The sequence below is a fragment of the Hemiscyllium ocellatum genome, chromosome 19 (genome assembly GCF_020745735.1).
Source record: "Hemiscyllium ocellatum isolate sHemOce1 chromosome 19, sHemOce1.pat.X.cur, whole genome shotgun sequence".
NCBI lineage: Eukaryota > Metazoa > Chordata > Chondrichthyes > Orectolobiformes > Hemiscylliidae > Hemiscyllium > Hemiscyllium ocellatum.
The window spans coordinates 37,750,684-37,774,503 of record NC_083419.1 but is presented as its reverse complement, the minus strand read 5'-3'; the positions used below and the strand labels follow the sequence as shown (position 1 = coordinate 37,774,503).

The 23,820-nt window shown below is 40.5% G+C and overlaps 1 protein-coding gene across 1 annotated transcript; it reads left to right on the top strand.

The window, feature by feature from the left end:
* The first annotated feature begins 3,653 nt into the window (after positions 1 to 3,653).
* Positions 3,654 to 23,505, top strand: klhl42 (kelch-like family, member 42). Its single transcript, XM_060839368.1, has 3 exons — positions 3,654 to 4,694; positions 17,756 to 17,949; positions 22,288 to 23,505. The coding sequence occupies exons 1-3, from the start codon at positions 3,934 to 3,936 to the stop codon at positions 22,731 to 22,733; spliced, it is 1,401 nt and encodes a 466-aa protein (XP_060695351.1). The 5' UTR covers positions 3,654 to 3,933; the 3' UTR covers positions 22,734 to 23,505.
* Positions 23,506 to 23,820: the final 315 nt, after the last annotated feature.

Sequence of the window (23,820 nt, the reverse complement as noted above, 5' to 3'; positions counted from 1 at the left end):
TAAAAGATTCTCTTAAATCTGACCTGGAATGTATTGCCAGATGGAATGGTGGCAGAAGAAGGAACATTTGTGAAAACATTCCCAGGCATGGGGCAAAGGGGGATCATGATTAACTTGATAAATCTTTCACATAGTTGACACAACCTTTCAAATAGTTGACACACGCCATAATGGACCGGATAGCTTTCTTTTGTGGTTGTGATCTATAAGGGTATTATCATCCAATTCTGAGCTCTTCAAAAAAGGCCTTAATTAGATAGCTCAAACCTTCCAACACTGACAACATCCTTGTAAATCTTTTCTGAAACCTTTCAAATTAATGGCACCCTTCCTAGGAGACTAGAATTGAATGTAATATTCCAAAAAATGGCCTAACCAATGTCCTGTATAGCTACAACATGACCTCCCAACTCCTATACTCAATGCATTGACCAATAAAGGCAAGTGTAACAAATGCCTTCTTCACCACCCTGTCTATCTGCAACTCCACTTTAAGGAACTATGAACCTGCACTTCAAGGTCTTTTTGTTCAGCAACACTCCTCAGGACCTTACCATTAAGTGTACAAGACCTGCCCTGATTTGCCTTACCAAAATGCAGCACCTCTCATTTATCTACATGAAACTCCATCTGCAACTCCTCGGCTGTTTAGCCCATCTGATCGAGGTTCTGTTGTACTCTGAGGTAACCTTCTTTGCTGTCCATTACAGCACTAATTTTGGTGTCATCTGCAAATTTACTAACCATACCTCCTATGTACACATCCAAATCATTGATATAAATAACAAAAGCAGTGGACCCAGCACTGACTCCCGTGGCATACCACAGGTCACAGGCCTCCAGTCCGAAAAGCAACACCACACTATCACCCTCTCTCTCCTACCTTTAAGCCTATTTTGTATCCAACTGACTAGATTCTCCCTGTATCCCGTGTGATCGAACCTTGTTAACTAGTCTACCTTGCGGAACCTTGTTGAATACTCTTACTGAAGTCCATATAGGCAAGTTCACCATTCTGATTTCATCCTCTTTGTCACTTGTTAAAAAAAAAATTCAAGTTAGTGAGACATGGTTTCCCAACCACAAAGCCATGTTGACTATCTCTAACCAGGCCTTGCCTTTCCAAATACATGTAAATTCTGTCCCTGAGAAACCCCTCCAATGACTTGCCCACCACTGATGTCAGGCTCACCAGTCTATAGTGCTCTGGCTTTTCCTTATTACCTTTCTTAAATAATGCATCATGTTACCTTGAATTTGTTCTTTGAATTTGAATACAGCACACCAAATGCAACAAAATTTGAAAAAGCCATGAAATTACATGAAAGTTCATTTTAAGATGGTAGATGTTTCATGTACAATAACCAATTTAAGAGATCAGTCGTGCCTATAACAAAAAAAAGTTAAATATTTTACCTTTCTAACAATGTAATTTCTTTTGATTTAATATCGGAAAGACTGAAGCTATGTTTTTGGCCTCTACCAGTAACAGAATAGAATAGGAAATCAAATGGTGTCTTTGAATTTTCAAAAAGCTTTTATTGATGCACATGCAAGATTATTGCACAAGATAAAGGCTTATTAGGGAGAGCAAAATAGAATAGAATGAACTTAAATGACAGAAAACAAAGAATAGGAAGAAGTAGATCATTTTGGAGTTGGCCATCTTTAACTAGTGGAGTGCCACAAGGATCAGTGTAGGACTCAATTATTGCTATATATAAAACAATGACTTGCATGAAAGGACCAAATCTAATGTATCAGAATTGCTAATGATACTGCACTATATGAGAAAGCAAGCTATGAGGCTGCCATATGAATGTGCAAAGGAATATTAATAGGTTAGATGAATGGGCAGAAAGGTAAAAGATGGATTATAATGATTACAAATGTGAGTTTATTCATTTTGGTATGAAAAATACAATCTTTTTTTTTAAATGTGAAAAAAACTTTTAAATGTTGATGTTCAAAGAGATTTGTTTTCTATGTCCAAGAAAAATAGAAAGTTTATGTGCAGTTGCAAGGAACCAGCTGAGAAGTTAAACTTTATCACAAAGGCATTGCATATTTTGTTTAAGAAAATCTTGATTGAATTACACAGAGCTTTTTTGAGATGCATTGCATATTGTTGGGAATAACTGGTCATTCCACACCTTTGGAGGAATATACTTGCTTGAGAAGGCTTGCAGCAAAGGTTCACTGGCTTGTTATCTGACTGGGAGGACTGTCCTAGGAGGAGCTATTGAGTAGAGTGTGTCTACACTCTTGGGCGTTTAGAAGATTGAGGTGATATTATTCTTATATGATTGTGGAGAGGTCTTGACAAGGTAGACACATGTTAATAAGTTGCTTTACCAAGCTGGAAATTCCAGAACCATGAGATAAAAAGAATGTCACTGCAAAGGATATTTAAAATTCTCTGAACCAGACAGCAGTGGATGTTCATTCATCAGATTAATAGGTCTTTGTATTCTAAGATAATCAAGTTATATAGGAATAAAACCAAAGTAGTCTGAATACTAGAGATCTAAAAGGAAGTAGGAACTGGCAAAGAGGACTTGTAGTTGAGGGTCAGCTATGATCTTATTAAATGGAAGACACGTTCCTGTTCCGTTTAATGTACAGAGATAAAAGGTAATCGAACTGAAATTTGACTGTTTCTCACTCCGGCATTGCCTGTTTTTATTTAGTAATTCCAATATCTGCAATATTTTGCTTTTGTATCCTTCATGCGTTTTTAAGAACCTCTGTTGTCTGCAGACCTGTATAAATATTCTTTTTATCAACTCCACCACTTAGTATGTCTATTCAGCTGACATTTGATGTAGCAATGATGTGTCATATTTCAGCTGAGGCATTAAACGAGGGTCCTGTCTGCTTGTTTAAGTGGATGTAAAAGGTTCTGTAGCCAAATATTATCCCTCAACCGTCAGCACCAAATAACCGTTATTTGTGGAACCTTGCGCTCTATAATTTGCCTCATTATCGTGATTACACTTCAAATCTTACCATTATTTATGAAAATGTCCTGAGAGGTGAAAGGCTCACTTACCTCCTTTATTAGTAAGTATTGTGATTGATTTTTAAAAAATGTTCTTCCTGATTCTGTTCTCTTAAACTATTGGACTGGCTTTGTACTCTTTTAAAAACTTGGTATGTTTTCTTTGTACACGGTGGTCAGTACTGAATGCAGTACTCAATGTAATCTGACCGACAATAAATTCCATCCTAATACTGCAAAGTTATAATCTGATGCTCAGAATTCCTGTTGTCTCTAGGTACGTGCTGAGTTTTTTTAAATTCAAATGAAGTTTAGATAACTAATTATTTATTTTGAAAACAGTTTGATTTTTATTTTGTAAGTTGGTCGACTGTTTAAAAATCCCATTGCATCATAAAAGGACGCTGTACGAGATTTGTAAAACAATCCGAACAATAATATCTTACTGTTTTTGGTTTTGAATACACCGTTGATAGACCTTCGCAGATGATACATGTTACTCGTGCAATATTTCATGAACAGTCAGAGCGGCTTGACTGCCTTTTAAAGGTAAGATACGAGAAGAGCAGAATGTGTTGGTTGTTGCCTTTTACAGTCGGAGATTGGCTGATGGAAACGGAACAAGAAGTGACGATACAAAAATGACAAGGAAACGAGATTAAAGAAACAAGCGAGCAGGCTCTGAAACTTCATTCGAATGTGCAAGGAAGCCGAGTGAGCATTTAGCGATTGATTGTAAGCATTGTGTGCAACAAGATCCTGCTGTTAAATTACACAGGACACAGCAATGTTAGTAAATCAACTGAAACGGATGCTTTGTCTGATGTAGGCCCACGTGCAGATTCGAATAAATATAAATAAAAGCTGAAACTGTCCGCCGAAAGAAACGATTGCACAGCCGGGCATTCATTCAGTCCTCATCCGCTGTTACGATGTCCTCTGAGGAAATCATAGCTATCATAATCGATGGTAAGACGTACAATGTCAGCAAGAGTAAGTTAATTGAGAAAAGCGATTATTTCAAAGCCCTGTATAACTCTGGAATGAAGGAATCCGAAGAGGGCTCGGTGCAGCTGCAGGGCTTGAGTGCTCATGGACTGGAGTTAGTCATTGAATTCATCAATACTTCCAAAGTACATTTTGACAACGAGACCTTGGAAGATTTAGTGGAAACAGCATCTTTTCTCCAGGTGTCTTCCATCTTGAAACTGCTCCTCTCTGAGGTTAAGGTGGACAACTGCGTGGAGTTATATAAACTTTCTGAAATTTATGGAATCACTGATCTGAGAAATGCCTGTCTCAGGTTCATGGTATGTCACTACCACCCAATGCTGAGGAGGCAGGAATTTAGGCATCTACCCAACACTTTGCGTCAACAAGTCAGGGAGATGCGCCTTAAAGGCACAGCTGTCTTGGTGGCAGTGGGGGATTTCTTTAGCACCTCCTTGGATCAGTCTCTTGATGAGGCCTGGTCAATGCTGAGATATGATGAGGTTGGACAGAGATGGCTACCCCTGGCAAACAGCCTCCCTCCGGACATGGTGAATGTGAGAGGCTATGGTTCTGTAGTCCTGAACAATTACCTTTTCATCATTGGCGGATACAGAATGACTAGTCAAGAGATCTCGGCTGCACATTGCTACAATCCTTGCAAAAATGAGTGGAATCAGATTGCACCAATGAATCAAAAAAGGTACAAAGTTGGTTCTCATGTAGTTCACTGTCACCACAGTGTGATGTCTGAAATACAAACCAAAATTGCTGGAAAAACTCAGCAAGTCTGATAGCGTGCTGTCAGATGCCAGATCCACTGAGTTTTTTTTAGCAATTTCTGTTTGTGTTTCAGATTTGCAGCGTCTGCAGTTCTTTAGGCTTTTCTGTGTTATCAGAGATGTTATATTTCACATGAATTTCTTCTATAACTACAATATTTTTTATACACAATGTTATATATCTTAAAAATGCCAGTTCTACAAAATTTTATAGGAAAAGTAACTTTCCTACAGAAGGCATAAGAAACTGTATTAATGCTTGAAATAATCAGAATCACAACAACCCAGATCCTTTATCAATCAGTTCTTGATAATGGGGCAGAACTTTTACTAAGCATTTCCGATCTGTGAAAAGCTAATGAAGTGGGGAAACCCCTCTCTTACAAAGGTATAAATAATCTTTTAGTGCTACACACTTCAAACAGGCCTTATTTGTAGTAACAAAAATAGTAAATCAGAGCACTGACAGTATCTTGATTAGGTGTCATTTGTCAAGTGCAGATACAGTCGAAGTGGGGAGACCTATGTACTGACCAGATAATTCATTGATTGAAAGGCTTACAGTGAGTGTTTGGTCCAGGCTCAATAGCCTACTCCTTCTCCAAATTCTTATGTTTTTAAGTAGCAGTTACTTCACTATTTGGGATATTTACTCAGTGTTAAAGGTCATTTTTCTTTCATGAGTACAACACACCGGCGTTTTAACTGAAACAAAGTTAATTGAAACAATATTTTGAAGATCAGTAAATGGGTTGAAACAATTTTGTGATGACGGTTCAACTTTGCACTGTTGTATTAGTGGTGGTTGATGGGCAATATTCATCCTGGAGTTCAGTTATTAGTGGGTTACCGCAAGGATCTGTTTTAGGTCCACTGTTGCTTGTCATTTTTATAAATGACCTGGATGAGGGCATAGAAGGATACGTTTGTACATTTGCGGATGACACTAAGGTTGGTAGAGTTGTGGATAGTGACAAAGGATGTTGGGGGTTACAAAGAGACATAGAAAAGCTGCAGAGCTGGGCTGAGAGGTGGCAAATGGAGTTCATTGCAAAAAAGTGTGAAGTGATTCACTTTGGAAGGAGTAACATGAATACAGAATACCGGGCTAATGGTTTGATTCTTGGTAATGTAGATGAGCAGAGAGATCTCAGTGTCCAGGTATATAGAGCTTGAAAGTTGCCATCCAGATTGATAAGGTTGTTAAGAAGACATACGGTGTGTTAGCTTTTACTGGTAGAGGGATTGAGTTTTGAGCATGAGATCTGTACAAAACTCTGGTGCGGCCATATTTGGAGTATTATGTACAGTTTTGGTCACTGCATTATAGGAAGGATGTGGAAGCTTTGGAAAGGGTGCAGAGGAGATTCACTAGGATGTTGCCTGGTATGGAGGGAAGGTCTTACGAGGAAAGGCTGAGGGACTTGAGGCTGTTTTCATTAGAAAGAAGAAGGTTGAGAGGTGACCTAAATGAGACGTATAAGATAATCAGAGGGTTAAATAGGTTAGACAATGAGAGCCTTTTTCCTCAGATGGCGATGGCTAGCATGAGGGAACATAGCTTTAAATTGAGGGATGATCGATCTAGGACTGATGTCAGAAGTAGTTTTTTAACTCAGAGAGTAGGAGGGGAGTGGAATGCACTGCCTGCAACAGTAGTAGATTCGCCAACTTTAAGGGCATTTAAATGGTCATTGGATAGGCATATGGATGAGAATAGAATAGTGTAGGTGAGTTGGGCTTCAGATTTGGTTCACAGGTCAGCTCAACATCGAGGACCATAGGGCCTGTACTGCATTGTAAGGTTCTATGTTCTATGTTCTGCCAGTTATGAACATAAGATATAGGAGCAGGAGTATTCAAATCATATCTTTGAGCCATGTTGTATGCCTCTATAGAGTTATAGAGGCATACAACACGGAAACAGACCCTTTGGTCCAACCAGTCCATGCTGACCTTGTTCCCAAACTAAACTAGTCCCACCAGCCTGCACTTGGCCCATATTCCTCCAAATATTTCTTATTCATGTACTTACCTAAATGCCTTTTAAAATTGTAACTGTGCTCACATGCACTGCTTCCTTTAAAAGTTCATTCTACATATGAACCAATCTCTGTGTAAAAGAAAATTGCCCCTCATGTCTTATTTAAATCTTTTTCCTCTCACCTTAGAAATTGCCCCCAGTCTTGAAATCCCCCACCTTAGTGAGAAGACACCTGCCATTCAACTTAGCTATAACCTTCAGGGTTTTATAAACCTCTATAAAGTCACCTCTCAAACTCCCACGCTGCAGTGAAAAATGTTCCAGCCTATACAGCCTCTCCTTATAACTCAAATCCTCCAGTCCCAGCAACTGGTAAATTTCTTCTGAAACCCTCTCTAACTTAATATCTTTCCTATAACCGGAGGACCAGAACTGGACACAGTACTCAAGAACAGGCTTCACCAATGTTCTGTACAACCTCAACATAATATCCTATAATTAAAGGTCTAAGAAATGAAGGCAAGCATGCTGAACACCTTCTTAACCACCCCACCTACATGAGATGCAAACTTCAAAGAATTATGTACCTGAACACCTCAGTCTCTCTGTTCTACAATCCTTTGGATAAGTACATGAATAGGAAAGGTTTGGAGGGATATGGGCCAGGAACAGGCAGGTTGGACTAGCTTAGTTGGGATTATGTTCGGCAGGGACTGGTTGGACTGAAAAGTCTGTTTCCATGCTGTAAGACTCTAAGACTACCCAAGACCCTACTTTTAATTGAATAAGTCTTTCTTTTGTATGTTTTACCAAAGTGCAATACCTTGTATTTATCCAAATTAAACTCCATCTGGCTCTCCCCAGTTCATTGACCAAGATCAAGATCTGTTTGTACTATTGGATAATCTTCTTCACTGTCCACTATATCACAATCTTGGTCTCATCCGCAAACCTAGTAACAATGCTTTCTATATTCTCACATAAATCATTTATATAAATGACAAACAAAAATGAACCCAGCACCAATCCCTGTGGAAAACCTCTGGTCACAGTCCTCCAGTCAGAAAAACAACCATCCTCCATCACACACTGTCTCCTGCTGTTGCCAATTTTTAATCTAATTTCCAAACTCATGTTGAATTCCATGTGATCTAACTTTAACTAATTAGTCTACCATGCAGAACCTTGTCAAAGGCTTCACAAACGCCCATGTAAACAATGTCTACCACTTTGCCCTCATCAATCTTCTTGATTGCTTCCTCAAAAAACTAAAATCAAATTTAAGACAGGATTTCCCTCACACAACACGATGCTGACTGTCCTTAATCATTCCTTGCCTCCCAAATGCATATAAATCCTAACTTTCAAAATCATTTACAGCAACTTACCCACCATTGAATTTCTACCACTCAATAAGATCATGGGTTCTCTGATTGTCAGTCCCCATAAACCTAAACTCTCTTTTCAATCAAAAATCTGACGAATTCAGCTCAAACATATTCAATTACTCAGCCTCCTCTGCTCTAGGGTAAGGGAATTCCAAAGACTAATGACAATTTTTTAGATTACTTACAGTGTGGAAACAGGCCCTTTGGCCCAACAAGTCCACACCGACCCGTCGAAGTGCATCCCACCCAGACCCATTCCCCTACATTTATCCCTGCACCTAACACTACGGGCAATTTAGCATGGCCAATTCATCTAACCTGCATATTTTTGGACTGTGGGAGGAAACCCACGCAGACACGGGGAGAATGCACAAACTCCACACATTCAGTCGCCTGAAGCTGGAATTGAACCCCGGTCTCTGGCGCTGTGAGGCAACAGTGCTAACCACTGTGCCATCGTGCCGCCCACAATCTGACAGAAGAACTTCAATCCTCACTTTTGTTTTAAATGAGAAACCCATTGCTTTTAAAACTATGCCCCTGGTTCTAGATTCTCCCACAGGATAAACATTAGGCAGAATTTAATGCTCTCTCCTGAAGTGGATTTGCACGTAGACCTGAGTTATTTGGGTTAGAAGTAGTGGGTTGGGAAACTTGATGCCGTCTTGCCTCTTCCATGATTAAATCCAGGAGAGGATGGCTCAGGGATGGTCTTCCCATCTCAATGCTAAGTAAGACTTTTAAGTGGGCAATGAAAACCCATCATCTCATTTCATCTCATCTGGTATTCAACCAAAGGAGGTTGGGATTCAACATGCTGGAAGCCAGAAAAGCAAGCTCTGTTCTGTTTATTTGTGACAGGAGTCCTTTGTTTTCACAAAGCATAATCATGAAGGACCTGAAATTCACCTGCCATTTCTGGTCACCCCAGCTGACCACCTGTCCCTCTGCCATAGCTAATGACCTCCTCACCATGATTCCATCCCACCCTCATTCAATCCTGGGCCTCTGTACTCAATTATGCCCATCGCCTGAGTGTCTGTATGTTTTAATAAAATCATCTGTCATTCTGCTAAACTCCAGTTGGTATAGACAAACATGTTGGGTCTTTCTTCATAAGACAGCTTCTTCATCCCAGGAATTAGCCCAGTGAACATCCTCTGAATTACTTCTAATTAAAGCTCTTCTTAGGTAGGAGACTAAAATTGTACACAGTACACTAGTATGGTCTCACTAATGCCCTGTGGTGTTGTGGCAAGTCTTATCTACCTTTACACTCCATACCCTTTGCAATGAAGGTCACCATTCTATTTTCTTTCCCAATTATTTTTTGGAACTGCATACTAATGTTTTTTGACATTCATGTACAAGTACATTCAGATCCCTCTGTAATGCAACATTCTACCAACACTCTCCAAATAAACAATATTCTGGCTTTCTAGTTTTTGCTGCCAAAGTGGACCATCTTGCATTATACCACACAGTCCTCCATCTGCCAAACTGTGTGCCCAGTCACTTAACCTATCTTTATCCCTTTGCAGACCATGTGGTCTCCCCACAATTTGGTCTCCTACTAATGTTTGTATGGTCAGCAAATTTACTACAGTTCATTCAGTGCCTCCATCCAAACCAACAACATAGATTGCAAATTGTTGAGGTCCCAGCACAGGTCCCTATGGTAGTCCACCAGTTACTGTTTGCCAACCTTAAATTGACCAATTTAGATCATCAGACTATAAGACATAGGAGCAGAAATTAGACCATTCAGCCCATCGAGTCTGCGCTGCCATTCAATCATGGCTAATAAGTTTCTCAACCCCATTCTCCCACTTTCTCCCCATAACCCTTGATACCCTTGATAGTGGAGAACCTATCTATCTCAGCCTTGAATACACTCAATGACCTAGCCTCCACAGCCTTCTGTCGCAATGAATTCCACAGATGCACCACTCTGTGGCTGAAGAAAGTTCTCCTTATCTCCATTTTAAAAGGTCTTCCCTACTAACGGAAACAACTTCCCAACATCTATTCTGTTCAGGCCATTTAGTATTCTGCATGTTTTAATTAGATCACCCTCATCTTTCTAAACTCTGTCAAGTGTAAACTCAGAGTCCTCAAACATTCCTCAAAAGTTAAGGTTTTCATTCCTGAGATCATTCATGAACCAACCTCTGAACACACTCCAGGGCTAGTACATCCTTCCTGGGATATGGGGCCCAAAACTGCACAATACTCCAAATGTGGCCTGACTAGAACCTTATAGAGCATCAGAAGTACATCCCTGCTTTTATATTCAACTCCTGTCAAAATAAATGCCATCATTGCATTTGCCTTCCTAACCACTGACTCAACCTGCAAGCTTATCTTGAGAGAATCCTGGACTAGAACTCCCAAGTCTCTTTGCACTTCAGACTTCTGAATTTTATGCCCATTTAGAAAATAGTCCATGCCTCTATTCTTCCACCAAAGTGCATGACCTCACATTTTCCTGTGTTGTACTCCATCTTCTTTACCCACTTTCCTTACCTGTCCAAATCCTTCTGCCATCTCCAGCCTCTCAATGCTACCTGTCCCAACTCTCCTTTCCTTCTAGCCAATCCTTTATCCATACTCCTATATTAAACAGCTCTTTTCGGGATATAATTTATATTTCCATGAACAATTTGTATGGAAGACTTTAAAATGAAATACAAATATTTTACAGCAATGAATGACATTCATTGCACTATATTTGTCAACTATGGTACTGATATTGTCCTCGAACTGCTCGTCCTGATTTGTTTATGTTCCTTTGTAACATGGAAAGGGAATATCTACAGTCTTGCATAAAATAATTCTAAATATGTAGCTTACTAATCCAAATGTAGGGATATAGTGCCCAAGTGCATTTGAGCTGCTGTGCTGTTATCTGTGGGCTGAATCTGCTGAACAATAACAGTCATGGTCACTCGTTCCAACTGCTTTAAGTTCAGAGAAATCTCCACTTTTCTGGCAGGAATTTCCATACATGGCTCCTGCAGAAATGTGGAGTGTATCTCTAATCCAGTTGAGACCTTGGTGTGAAGGAGAAAGCTAACTACACTTCCTTTTTCGTGATAGTTAGCAGTTGCTGTATTCTGTGACTTAAATGTCCAGCGGCACAGTCAGTCACTTTGACAGAAGCTGTGTATTTAAGCTAAGTGTAAAGCTAGAGTGCTATGGTACCTGATCAGTAGGGTGTCTGGTGGATAGGGTAACAGCTAAGTGATTGAGTGTTGAGTGTAAATTGGGTTGGCAGGGCAGTAGAGTCTGGTGGGGAAATAGGAGTGTCATTTCCAACAAAGGGGGTGGAGTTGGGGGTGTGATGGTGGTGGTGGTGGATGGGGCTTGAGCAGTGAGGGGTGGTGATTGGTCTAGTGACAGGGCAGTCAGATCCCAGTGGAGGGGAGTTTGTTGAGTCACAGTGAAAGGGATGGTCTCGGGTCCTGGAGAGGAGGGGACTTTGGGTCCCAGTGATGAAGAGGGCTTGTTTGGTTTCTGTAGCAGGGTAAGAGTATCAGTGGAGAGATGTGTATTGGCTTTGGCAGGATGCACAGTGGAGGGGTCCTGCAGGGCTCTGAGGAAGGTAGAGTTCTCAGGTCAGGGCCTGGGGCTTGTAAGGACTGGAGGGGGAATGTTTTGGAGATGTGTGCAGTAAGTTGTGGGTGAAATTTATAATTGCCCAGTAATTTTTAATTGTTTTTAATTGTCTAACTTTTCCTGGATAACTTATTTATTTACAGTGGAACCTTCTGAATGCTCCAATTTAAATAGATGCTTTTGCAGAGTTTTGGCACAGCAGAATTGCCCATCAGAATCTTCAGTTTCCTGGGCAGTTTGCTTGGAACCTGCAATGTCTGGGATTCCACAAGGTCCCAGTGCACAACTCCCAATGAGACTGCAGAAATGACTACCTATGTAAATGATAAAAAGTGATATAAAATACCTCAGTAAGTCAGAACTGGCAACAGCCAGTAGGGAATGCAGACTGGCAAATACTTATTCTTTTCTAAATGTTCCCTTTCAGCAAGAGAGATACATGATTTTGCAATGACTAAACTGTATTCTAAAAATACAAATTTGAGCATAAGATTTAATAGCAAAGGTAGGACATTTGGCCCCTCAAGTCTACCCAGCCATTTGATGAGATTATGACAGATCTGGTTGTATTCGTATCTCTATTTTCCTGTCCACACTGTATCTTTTGAGTCCCTTGTCAATCAAAAATCTCTTGAACTCAGCCTTGAAAATATTTAATGACAGCCTCCACTGCCCTCCAGGGAAGAGATTTCCACAGATTAAAAATGCTTTAAGAGAGAAAGAAAATCTCCTCATCTCTGTTTTTAATAGAGGAGACCCCTTATCTTTGAACTGTGTCCCCTAGTTCTGGTCTCTTCTATAAGGGGAAACACCCGTTCAGCATCCATTCTGTCAAGTCATGTCAGGATCTTATATATTCGAATAAAATTACTTTTCATTCATCTAAACTCCAATGAATATCTGTCCACCCTGTCGATTCTTCCTCATAAAATAATCTTTTTTTTTCTCAGAAATATTTTCTGAGCATTCTTTGAACAAATTCTGCTGCAACTTAATACTGTATTAAGTAAGGAGACCAAAACTGTACATAGTTCCTCAGATGTGGGATGTATTCTGTGATTTTGGAGTGGAAATTTTAATGGCATTAAGTGTCGATCTCCAGCAAGTTAACTGCAGTGATTAAAGAAGGCAACTCACAGCAAATTTAGAACAAAGAACAAAGAAAATTGTGGTGCAGGAACAGGCCCTTCAGCCCTCCAAGCCTGCGCTGATCCAGATCCAGATCATTTATCTAAATCTGCCATCTGTTTTCTAAGGGCCTATATCCCTTCGCTCCCTGCCCATTCATGTATCTTAAATGACGCTATCGCTCCCCCCACTGCCACCACCTCCGCTGGCAACACATTCCAGGCACCCACGATGCCTCTGTGTAAAGAGCTTTCCATGTATATTTCCCTTAAACTTTTCCCCTCTCACTTTGAACTCGTGACCCCTAGTAATTGAGTCCTCCACTCTGGGAAAAAGTTTCTTGTTATCCACCCTGTCTATACCTCTCATGATTTTGTAGGCCACAATCAGGTCCCCCTCACTTACCTTCTTTCCAATGAAAATAAGCCTAATCTACTCAACCTCTCCTCATAACTAGCACCCTCTATACCAGGCAACATCCTGGTGAACTTCCTCTGCACCCTCTCCAAAGTGTCCACATCCTTTTGGTAATTCAGTATTCCAAATGTGGCCAAACCAAAGTCATACATTTGTAACATGACCTGCCAACTCTTGCACTCAATACCCTGTCTGATGAAGGAAAACATGCCGTATGCCTTCTTAACCACTCTACTGATCTGCATTGCCACCTTCAGGAAATAATGGATCTGAACATCTAAATCTCTCTGTACATCAATTTTCTCCAGGACTCTTCCACTTACTGTATAGTTCACTCTGGAATTACATCTTCCAAAATGGATCACCTCGCATTTGTCTGGTTTGAACTCCATCTGCCATTTCTCTGCCCAACTCTCCAATCTATCTATATTCTGCTGTATTCTCTGACAGTCCCTTTCACTATCTGCTACGCCACCAATCTTAGTGTCATCTGCAAATTTGCTAATGAGGCAACCTACACCTTCCTCCAAATCATTTATATATGTCACAAACAACAGTGGTCCTAGCACGAATTCCTGTTGGACACCACTGGTCACTGGCCTCCATTTTGAGAAACTCCCTTCCACTACTACTGTCTGTCCCCTGTTGCCCAACCAGTTCTCTATCCATCTAGATAAAACACCCTGGACCCCATGCGACTTCATCTTCTTCATCAGTCTTACTAAAGTCCATGTGTGTGACATCCCTTCCCTCATCAATCAACTTTGTCACCTCTTCAAAAGATTCTACTGGATTTGTAAGACATGACCTTCCCTGCACAAAACCATGCTGCCTATCACTGATTAGCCCATTTTCTTCCAAATGGATATATATCCTATCCCTTAGTATCTTCTCCAGTAGCTTCCCTATGACTGAGGTCAGGCTCACAGGTCTGCAATTACCTGGATTATCCCTGCTCCCCTTCTTAAACAAGGGGACAACATTAGCAATTCTCCAGTTTTCTGGGACCTCCCCTGTTTTCAAGGATACTGCAAAGATATCTGTTGAAGCCCCAGCTATTTTCTCTCTCACTTCTGTCAGTAACCTGCAATAGATTCCATCCAGTCCTGGGGACTTGTCCACCTAATGCCTTTTAGAATACACAACATTTCCTCCTTCCTTAAGCCAACTTTACCTAGAGTAAGGGTGGCACAAGTGGTTAGCAGTGCTGCCTCACAGCGCCAGAGACCCAGGTTCATTTCCCGCCTCAGGCGACTCTGTGTGGAGTTTGCACATTCTCCCCATGTCTGCGTGGGTTTCCTCCGGGTGCTCCAGTTTCCTCCCACAATCCAAAAATGTGCAGGTTAGGTGAATTGGCCATGCTAAATTGCCTGTAGTGTTAGGTGAAGGGGTAAATATAGGGGAATGGGTCTGGGTGGGTTGCGCTTCGGCAGATCGGTGTGGACTTGTTTCCACACTGCAAGTAATCTAATCTAATCAAAGATCTAGCCCTGACCTCAACATCCACCATGTCCTTGGTGAATACCGCTGCAAAGTACTCATTAAGAATCTCACCCATTTTCTCTGGCTCCATGCATATCTTTCCTCCTTTGTCCTTGTGTGTGCCAACCCTTTCTCTCGTTACCCTCTTGCTCCTTATAAATGAGTAAAAGACTTTGGGGTTTTCCTTAACCCTGCTCGCTAAGGATACTTCATGACCTCTTTTAACCCTCTTAATTCCTCGTTTCAGATTGGTCCTACATTCCCGATATTCTTCCAAAGCTTTGTTTGACTTCAGTCGCTTAGACACATCCTTTTTCCTCTTCTGAAGGATAACTAACGATGGGTAACTAATGCTGATCCAGCCAATGATATCCATATCTCATGAATTACTTTTAACAAAGGACTGGAAAGGATTGTCACTTTCACATGAGGATGGGATGGCTTTTCTTAATTGTGGCATCATATTGAGGTTGTGCAGAACTTTGGTAAAGCCAGTTTTGGAGTACAATCTGTTCTGATATGACACAATAGTTCCACTCCTGAGTTATATGAAAATCACATAATAGAAGCACCATTTAAACCAATGGAACTAGAATCACATTATAGCCAATACAGATAAGGAAAGTTTGCATTTTACAAATAATGGTCTAAATTCTTCATTCGCGTTATAGCCAATTCACATGGAAGAAACAGGTATTATTGCAGAACCTACTGTACCCTGCTATAGAAAGGGTGACCAGAACATTGGCGAGGATTCAGAGAATATTTACCAGGCTGTTGCCGGGACTGGAGAATGTGAGTAATACGAGTAGGCTGCATAGGTTGGGATTTATTTCACTAGAGCGTAGGAGTTTGAGGGGTGACCTTATAGAGGGTTTTAAAATCATGAGGTGCAAAGATAAGGTGAATAACAAAGGATTTTTTTCCATAGGATGATTGAGTTCAAAACTAGAGGGCATAATTTTAACGTGACAGGAGAAAGATTTAAGAGGGACTTGAGGAGGCAACTTTTTCACACTGAGGGTGGCTCTTATGTGGAATGAACTACCAAATGGACTGGTTGATGCTGGTAAAATTGCAATATTTAAAAGACATTTGGAGAGGTACATGAATAGGAACGGTTTAGAGGGATGTGGGCCAAACAGAATCAAGTGGGGCTAGTTTAGTTTGGGAAGCTTGGTCAGTATGGATGAGTTGGACAAAAGGGTCTATTTCCATGCTGTATGACACTGACTCTATATAGCTAGATACCTAAGCACAAGGAGGTTGTGTTGGGGTGTGCATGAAATTGACATCCCTGTTGTTTATTCATGGGACCAAATTTAATTATATTTAAAAGGTGTTATTCAGACATTCATTCTCTGCAAGTCATGAGCCTGATTGAGTCTATGTTATGTTTAGCTCTGCAACTGCATATACCCTCTCTTCACTTCTCACCGCCACCTTGTTTATTTTCACCTTCTGAAACATTCTCTTCACTCGTCTCCCTTTTGAACTTCCTTTTGTTGTTCTAATTACTGGCTGTACATATGCACCCAGAAACTTCTGTGCCACAAAACTCTGTTTCCATTTAAACAATAAACTATTTTTACATAACATGTTCTGTATTTTAGTTCTTATAATGTATTCAGTCTATCGTTATAAATCAAATTCTTCAACCCCCAGCAACACCCTTGTAAATATTTTCTGGATCCTCGCCAATTTAATAATATCTTTCCTATAGCAGGGTGACCAGACCTGTACAATGTACTGTCAGTTCTGCGATAATGTGCATTTCTCCAACGCGAATTGGTTTTAATGCATTTGAAGAATTTAGACCATTATATGTTTAGCTTTACAATAGAAAGATGCCATGAGCTAATCAGAACAGCAGCATGCATGGTAACTTTCAGGATAGTTCTCTGTAACCTTTATCTGAATTAAATCTTTCTTGACAGGATCCAACTGTCCTGTTTGCAGGCATTAAGTGTTGAATATGAAATAAGCTATGCCAATCCCAAGCTGCCACTTCTTTGCCCAAAGTGCAAAATTGCCCAAATATCAGCATTAATTGTCACTCTTGCTGTGGTCTCTGTAGTTATGGAAAATGACGCAGTATTTCTGTAGGGATTCGGGATAAGGTACAGATGAGAACCTTTTTATCTAACCATGCTGCACCTGAGGTGGGAATCTTTGATGTGAGAGTGGGACGACCAGAAATATATATTCCATTACCAAGCAGGAAGGTACTTAATTTGAAGGATAAAGTGTATTGTCACTTAATTGGCTGTAATTTAGTGGGCGGCACGGTGGCACAGTGGTTAGCACTGCTGCCTCACAGCACCTGTAGACCCGGGTTCAATTCCCGACTCAGGCGACTGACTGTGTGGAGTTTGCACGTTCTCCCCGTGTCTGCGTGGGTTTCCTCCGGGTGCTCCGGTTTCCTCCCACACTCACAAAGATGTGCGGGTCAGGTGAATTGGCCAAGCTAAATTGCCCGTAGTGTTAGGTAAGGGGTAAATGTAGGGGTATGGGTGGGTTGCGCTTCGGTGGGTCGGTGTGGACTTGTTGGGCCGAAGGGCCTGTTTCCACACTGTAAGTCTAATCTAATCTAATTTATAAGAGGAGAAAGTGAGGACTGGAGATCAGAGCGAAGAGTATGGTGCTGGAAAAGCACCGCAGGTCAGGCAGCATCCAAGGAGCAGGAGAATCGATGTTTCGAGCATAAGCTCTTCATCAGGAATGAGGCTTCTGAGCCAAGGGGGTAGAGAGAACTCTACACCCTTGGCTCACAAGCCTCATTCCTGATGGAGGGCTTATACCCGAAACATCGATTCACGTGTTCCTTTGATGCTGCCTGACCTGCGGTTCTTTTCCAGCACCACACTCTCAACTGTAATTTATATGATCCTATCAAAACTGAAGCTGGTTTAGAAAAGTAAAGATTAGAATATTTTGTACTGTTAACATACTTCTCTTTTTACAGATCAAATTTTAAACTTGTAGCTGTCAGTGAGAAATTGTATGCAGTCGGTGGTCAGTCCCTTTGCAATGTTGAATGTTACAATCCAGAGATGGATTGGTGGAGTTTTGTAGCCTCAATGCCAGATCCTCTTGTGGAGTTCTCAGCCTGTGAATGCAAAGGGATGATCTATGTAATGGGTGGATACACAACACGAGGTGAGTTGCTTTGATTTCGTACCGAGTTTTAAAGAAGATTTAGTGTCTGTCTGCTTAAGTATATTTGGATGGTCTATTTGTACGTGCCACCCTAGCAATGGAGATATTTTACTTTTAATCTTGAGCTCCTGGTCTCAGTTTCATTGGTGTGAATGAAGGTTTAGTACTTTTGTACAGGCAGGAAAGGAAAGCTGGAGGGGATCCTGGGCAAGTCAAGCTGGCACTCTGTGCATTGTATTAATGAGTTATACCACAGAGTCAGAAAACAGATTTTAATAAAATTGAACTATTTTATTAATAATTGAACAGTATTAACTTAAAAACTGTAAAATTTAAGTAACGAAGTTTTTAAAACAGTATTTCTTGGAACTTAAAAAAGAAATCGAAAATGTTGCTCTAGTAGCCTCAATGTTCTAGTCGCCACTTTATTTTTTTGTGGAAACCACTATCTGACATTCTTAATTCTAACCCCAATTCATTGTTACCAGGCAAGTCAATCTCTTATATTTTTCTTGGCTTTTACACCAACTGCAATTCACTGGTTCTCAGTTATCATCAATTATCTGTTGTAAATCATTAGCTCAGCTGGCCAGAGTGATCATCAATCCAACTTTTCTTCCCTTTTTGATGAGATTTGATTTTTTTGCAGGAACTCTACACCAGCTACAGAAGGTGTACTGAGTAAGAGGCTGTAAGTTTCAATTCCTCAAGCTATTCTTTTGAGATAATTTCTTGAACAAAACTGAAAAAAAAGGTGATGGCAGTGGACTAATACTATTATCACTAGATAAGTAATCCAGAGACCTGTGAAATGTTCCAGATACCCAGGTTCGAATCCCACCATGGCAAGTGCTGGAACTGAATTCAATTTTAAAAAGCTGGAATTAAAAGTCTAATGATAACCTCAAAACCATTTTCAACCTTTGTACAAATCTGTCTGGTTCACTAATGTTCTGTCATAAGAATCCCTACAGCATGGAAACAAGCCCTTCAGCCCAACAAGTCCACACCAACCAAAAGAGAAAATGCTGGAAAATCTCAGCAGGTCTGGCAGCATCTGTAAGGAGAGAAAAGAGCTGACGTTTCGAGTCTAACTGACCCTTTGTCAAAGCTAGTCAGTTAGACTCGCAACGTCAGCTCTTTTCTCTCCTTACAGATGCTACCAGACCTGCTGAGATTTTCCAGCATTTTCTCTGTTGGTTTCAGATTCCAGCATCCGCAGTAATTTGCTTTTAAGTCCACACCAACTCTTTGAAGACTAGCCCACCCAGATCCATTCCCCTCCCCTATATTTACCCCTGACTAATGCACCTAAACTACAAATCCCTGAACACTATGGGCAATTTAGTATGGCCCATTCACCTAACCTGCGCATCTTGGGATTGTTACAGGAAACCAGAGCACCTGCAGAATATGTAAACTCCACACAGACAGATGCCTGAGGTTGGAATCGAAATGGAGTCCCTTGCGCTGTGAGGCAACAGTGCTAACCACTGAGCCACCATCTGCCCCTTTCTTTTTGAAGAGCATCCCACCCAAACCCATTCCCCATTAATCTACATTTGCCCCCTGACTAATACGCCTAACCTATACATCCCAGAATGCTACTGGCAATTTAGCATGGCCAATTCACCTAACCTGCACATTTTTGGAGTGTGGGAGGAAACCAGAGCACCAGGAGGAAACTCACGCAGACATGGGGAGAACATGAAAAGTCCACACAGACAGCCATCAGAGGCTAGAATTAAACCTAGGTCTTTCGGGAAGGAAACTGGCATTCTTAGTCTAGCCTACATTTGACTCTTGACCCCAGACCATCAGCTATGTGATTGACTGAGATGACCTGGCAATTGCTAGAATGGGAAAAAAGAAATGAAAATTATGGTCTACCTGGCATCAACTCAGGTACTAGAAACAACAATGGCACACATAGCCCTGTAAAGCCAATTCTGTAAAGCCCTCCTTACTAATATCTGGGGCTAGTGCCAAAATTTGGAGATCTGTCTTTTGGAGAGGCAATAGTTTGGCATGGCTATACTCATGGAATCATATCTAGATTAGATTAGATTCCCTACAGTATAGAAACAGGCCCTTCGGCCCAACCAGTCTACACCAACCTGCTGAAGAGTAACTCACCTGGACCCATTTCCTTCTGACTAATGCACTTAAAGCATGAGGCACTGCAAGTCCCAGCACATCAGTGCAAAAGGAAAGGCTAATGCATTTATAACAATCTTCAGTCAGAAACTTCAAATGGTGATCTATCTTGGCATCTTCCAGAAGTCCCCAGTATCACAGATGCCAGTTTTCTGCCAATTTGTTTCACTCCCCTTTTAACTAGAAACAATTGGAGGCACAGATACTGAAAAGGCTATGAACCCTGGTAGTATTCTGACAATAGTAGAAGACTGAAGCTCCAGAATCTGCCATAGCCCTAGCCAAGCTGTTCTAGTACAGCTACAACACTTGTAGTCACGTGACGATGTGGAAAATTATCCAGATACGCTCTGTACAAAAAAGCAGGACAAATCCAATCCAGTCAATTACCACCACATTGATGTACTCTCGATCATCATTAAAATGATGAAAGATGTCTGCAATTGTGCTATGAAGCAGTGGTTATGTAGCAATAACAAGCTCAATAATGCTCAGTTTGGGTTCCAGTAGGGCCGCTCAGCTCCTGAACTCATTACAGCCTTGGTTCGAAAATGGACAAAAGAGCTGAATTCCAGAGAAAGGTGAGGGTGAATCTCCTTGGCATCAAGGCCACATTTCACCAAATGTGACAACACAAGCCCTATCAAGACTGGAGTTGATGGGAATCAGTGGGGAAAACACTCCACTGATCGGTGTCATACTTGGTACAAAAGAGATTGTTGTGGTTGTTGAAGGTCAATCACCTTAATTCCAGGACACCTCCGCTGGAATTGTCAGGGTAGTGTCTTAGGTCCAACCATCTTTGGCTGCTTCATCAATGACACCCCATCCCCAATCAAAAGGTCAGAATAGGGTGGAGGGAGTGTTCTCTGATGACTGCACAATGTTCAGCACCATATGTAACTCCTCAGATATTGAAGTAATTCATATCCAAATGCAGCATGACGTGAAAAATATCTAGGTTTACGCTGAAAAGTGGCAAGTAATATTCATGACACAGAGGTGCCAGGTAAAAAAAACCACCTTCAGCAAGAGAGAATCTAACCATTGCTCTTTGACAATCAATGATATTGCCATTCTCTCAATGTACTAGGGCTTACCATTGATCAGATATTGAACTGGACCAACCACATAAATACTGTTGCTACAAGATCTGTTTAGAGACCAGGAATCCTACAGCAATTTGCTCACCTCCCAATACCTGTCCACCATCTAAAAGGCTCAAGGCAAGAGCGTGATGGAATAATTTTTCCTTGCCTGCATGAGCAGCTCTAATAACACTTAAGAAACTTGGCACCATCCAAACCACAGCAGCCTGCTTCATTGGTACAGCACCGACAAACATTCACTCCCTCCTCCACTGATACTTGTGGCAGTATCGAGTATCGATTCCAAGATACAGTGCAAAAATTCATCAAGGCTCCTTAGTCAACACCTTCCAAACCATGACCATTACTATCTAGAAGAACAAGGACGACAGATTTATTGGGGAACAACACCATTTGTAAAATCCCCTCCAAGTCACTCACCATCATGACTTGGAAATACATCTCTGTTCCCTCACTGTCACTGGCTCAAAATCCTGAAATTCCCTCCCTAACTGCATATGGTCTACCTGCAGCACATGGATTGCAATGGTTCAAGAATGTAGCTCACCAAAACATTTTCAAGAGCAACTAGTAATAGGCAAAAATGCTAGTTTAACTAGTGATGTCCCCATCCTTTGAATGAATGAGAATAAATCAAGGAATTAAAAATCACTTTTAAGTCTACATCAGATCTAATGTAATGTTTAATTCTCATGTCCATGCATACCTGACTGCTAATGATTTAATAATATGCCATCTCTGTGACGCCTTATCATAAGGTGAAGAACTACATTATGGATCAGCACACCTGAACAGTAAACTGCTGAGCTGCAATTTGGATACTTTGATAGGTAATATGAATATCAGGATGTGTCTCCATAACACTGATCTCATTCAATTGCCATTCTAGTCTGCTGTGATAGTGGCCGACTTTGAGCTAATTATACTTAGCATGCATTTTTCAATATTTTGGTTTTATTATTGAGAAGGTACTTCCCAACTTTGACAGTGTTCTGTTATTGGTCTTGTGATGCTATAGATGTTTAAAATGTTAGCCTCATTTTAAATTAATTAAAAACCCTTCTAATTTCAGATCGAAATATGAACATTTTACGGTACTGCCCTACCTCAGATGCTTGGACTGTCCTAGAATCCTGTGAGCTTCATATTCGTAAACAACAAATGGTGTCTGTGGAAGATACAATTTACCTTGTTGGTGGCTGCATCCATGAGAAAGGTGGAAGTAGGAAGGGAAGTCATACTGAAGATATGCTTACAATTCAGTCCTACAATGTGAACACTAGGGAATGGCTCCACCTCAAGGAAAACACATCAAAATCTGGACTAAATTTGACTTGTACATTGCACAATGATGGGATCTACATTATAAGTAGAGATATTGCACCAACAACCAGCCTTGAACATCGTGTATTCCTCAAGTACAATCTATTTTCAGATATGTGGGAAGCATTCCGACGTTTTCCAGCATTTGGACAAAATACTTTACTTTGCTCATTGTATTTCCCTAACATAATTTAACAGTAATTGTTTTGTGATGAAATGGAGTTGGTGTAAATGCAGCAAGATCCTAAAATGAAGAGGAATGGTAGATGTGGGCCGATTTCATGGAAGCAAACTGCTCCAGCTTAAAAGAGTCAGAGTTGATCATTATTCCTAGGCAATTAGTTGTGAACTGAATCTTCACAGTAATAATACAACAGCAGGTAATTGGGGAACACAAGCTAAAACAAATAAATTCCTTCAGATTAATAATACAAATGAATTACTTTTCTTAAACGGTAAAGAACAAAGATAAGATTTTGAAAACACAGTTATATGGCAGTGATTGGTGTCAATCACTTGAGAAGGGGCCTTGTTATTAAATGGCCGTTGATGGCAAAGTTACATTCCAGTGAAGTGTGATGTTGAGCCTGTAAGTGACTCATAATGCATGATGTGTCCTCAGTGCAGAATACTTATAACCTAATAAAAGCTTAATTTTACTCCACTAAAGAATCTTTCATTGCTCCAAACAATAACAATTTTGTTCATATAGACATTTCATCAGCATGACACAAAATGCACAGCAGCAATCTGGTTTATTTGTTTTACAGACAAATGTGTACTTTAAAATGGGACTGTTTCGGTGTTTTTAAAAATGAATCAATTTCAAAATCTTAATGTCAACACTTTAAAGTATTTAGAATACAGGGTACATGTTTAATTTATTTTTGTTAGTCATTTGTGTCAAAATACTGAGTGAAGAGGAGTGTTGGTCTGATTCTTGTTCTGACAATGTAAAGGTGCTCAATTAACCCTAAATTTTAGACGATAAATATATGAATTCTCCTAGCATTTATGTTTTCCACTTGATTGCCATTGAAACAAGCTCTGATATTACAAAATGAACTTGTATTTAGAAATCTCTAATAGATTAAAAATGTTGCTGATGTCCTGTATTTGTCACACACTTGTGTCAACTTCAGTGATAAATTTATGCGTCTACAGTTGTATTAGAAATTGCTTGTGGATTTATTACATTGAAGTTACAACCTTCTGAGATCACTTCAATTTTGTATCTCTCAGCTCCTTAATTTGTTGGGGATGAAAATGCCATGCCTCCAGC

Coding starts and splice junctions, on each gene's coding strand:
- klhl42 (XM_060839368.1), top strand. CDS start 3,934: ATGTCCTCTGAGGAAATCATAGCTATCATAATCGATGGTAAGACGTAC. Junction 4,695..17,755: donor GCACCAATGAATCAAAAAAG/GTACAAAGTTGG, acceptor CTCTTTTTACAG/ATCAAATTTTAAACTTGTAG. Junction 17,950..22,287: donor GGGTGGATACACAACACGAG/GTGAGTTGCTTT, acceptor TTCTAATTTCAG/ATCGAAATATGAACATTTTA.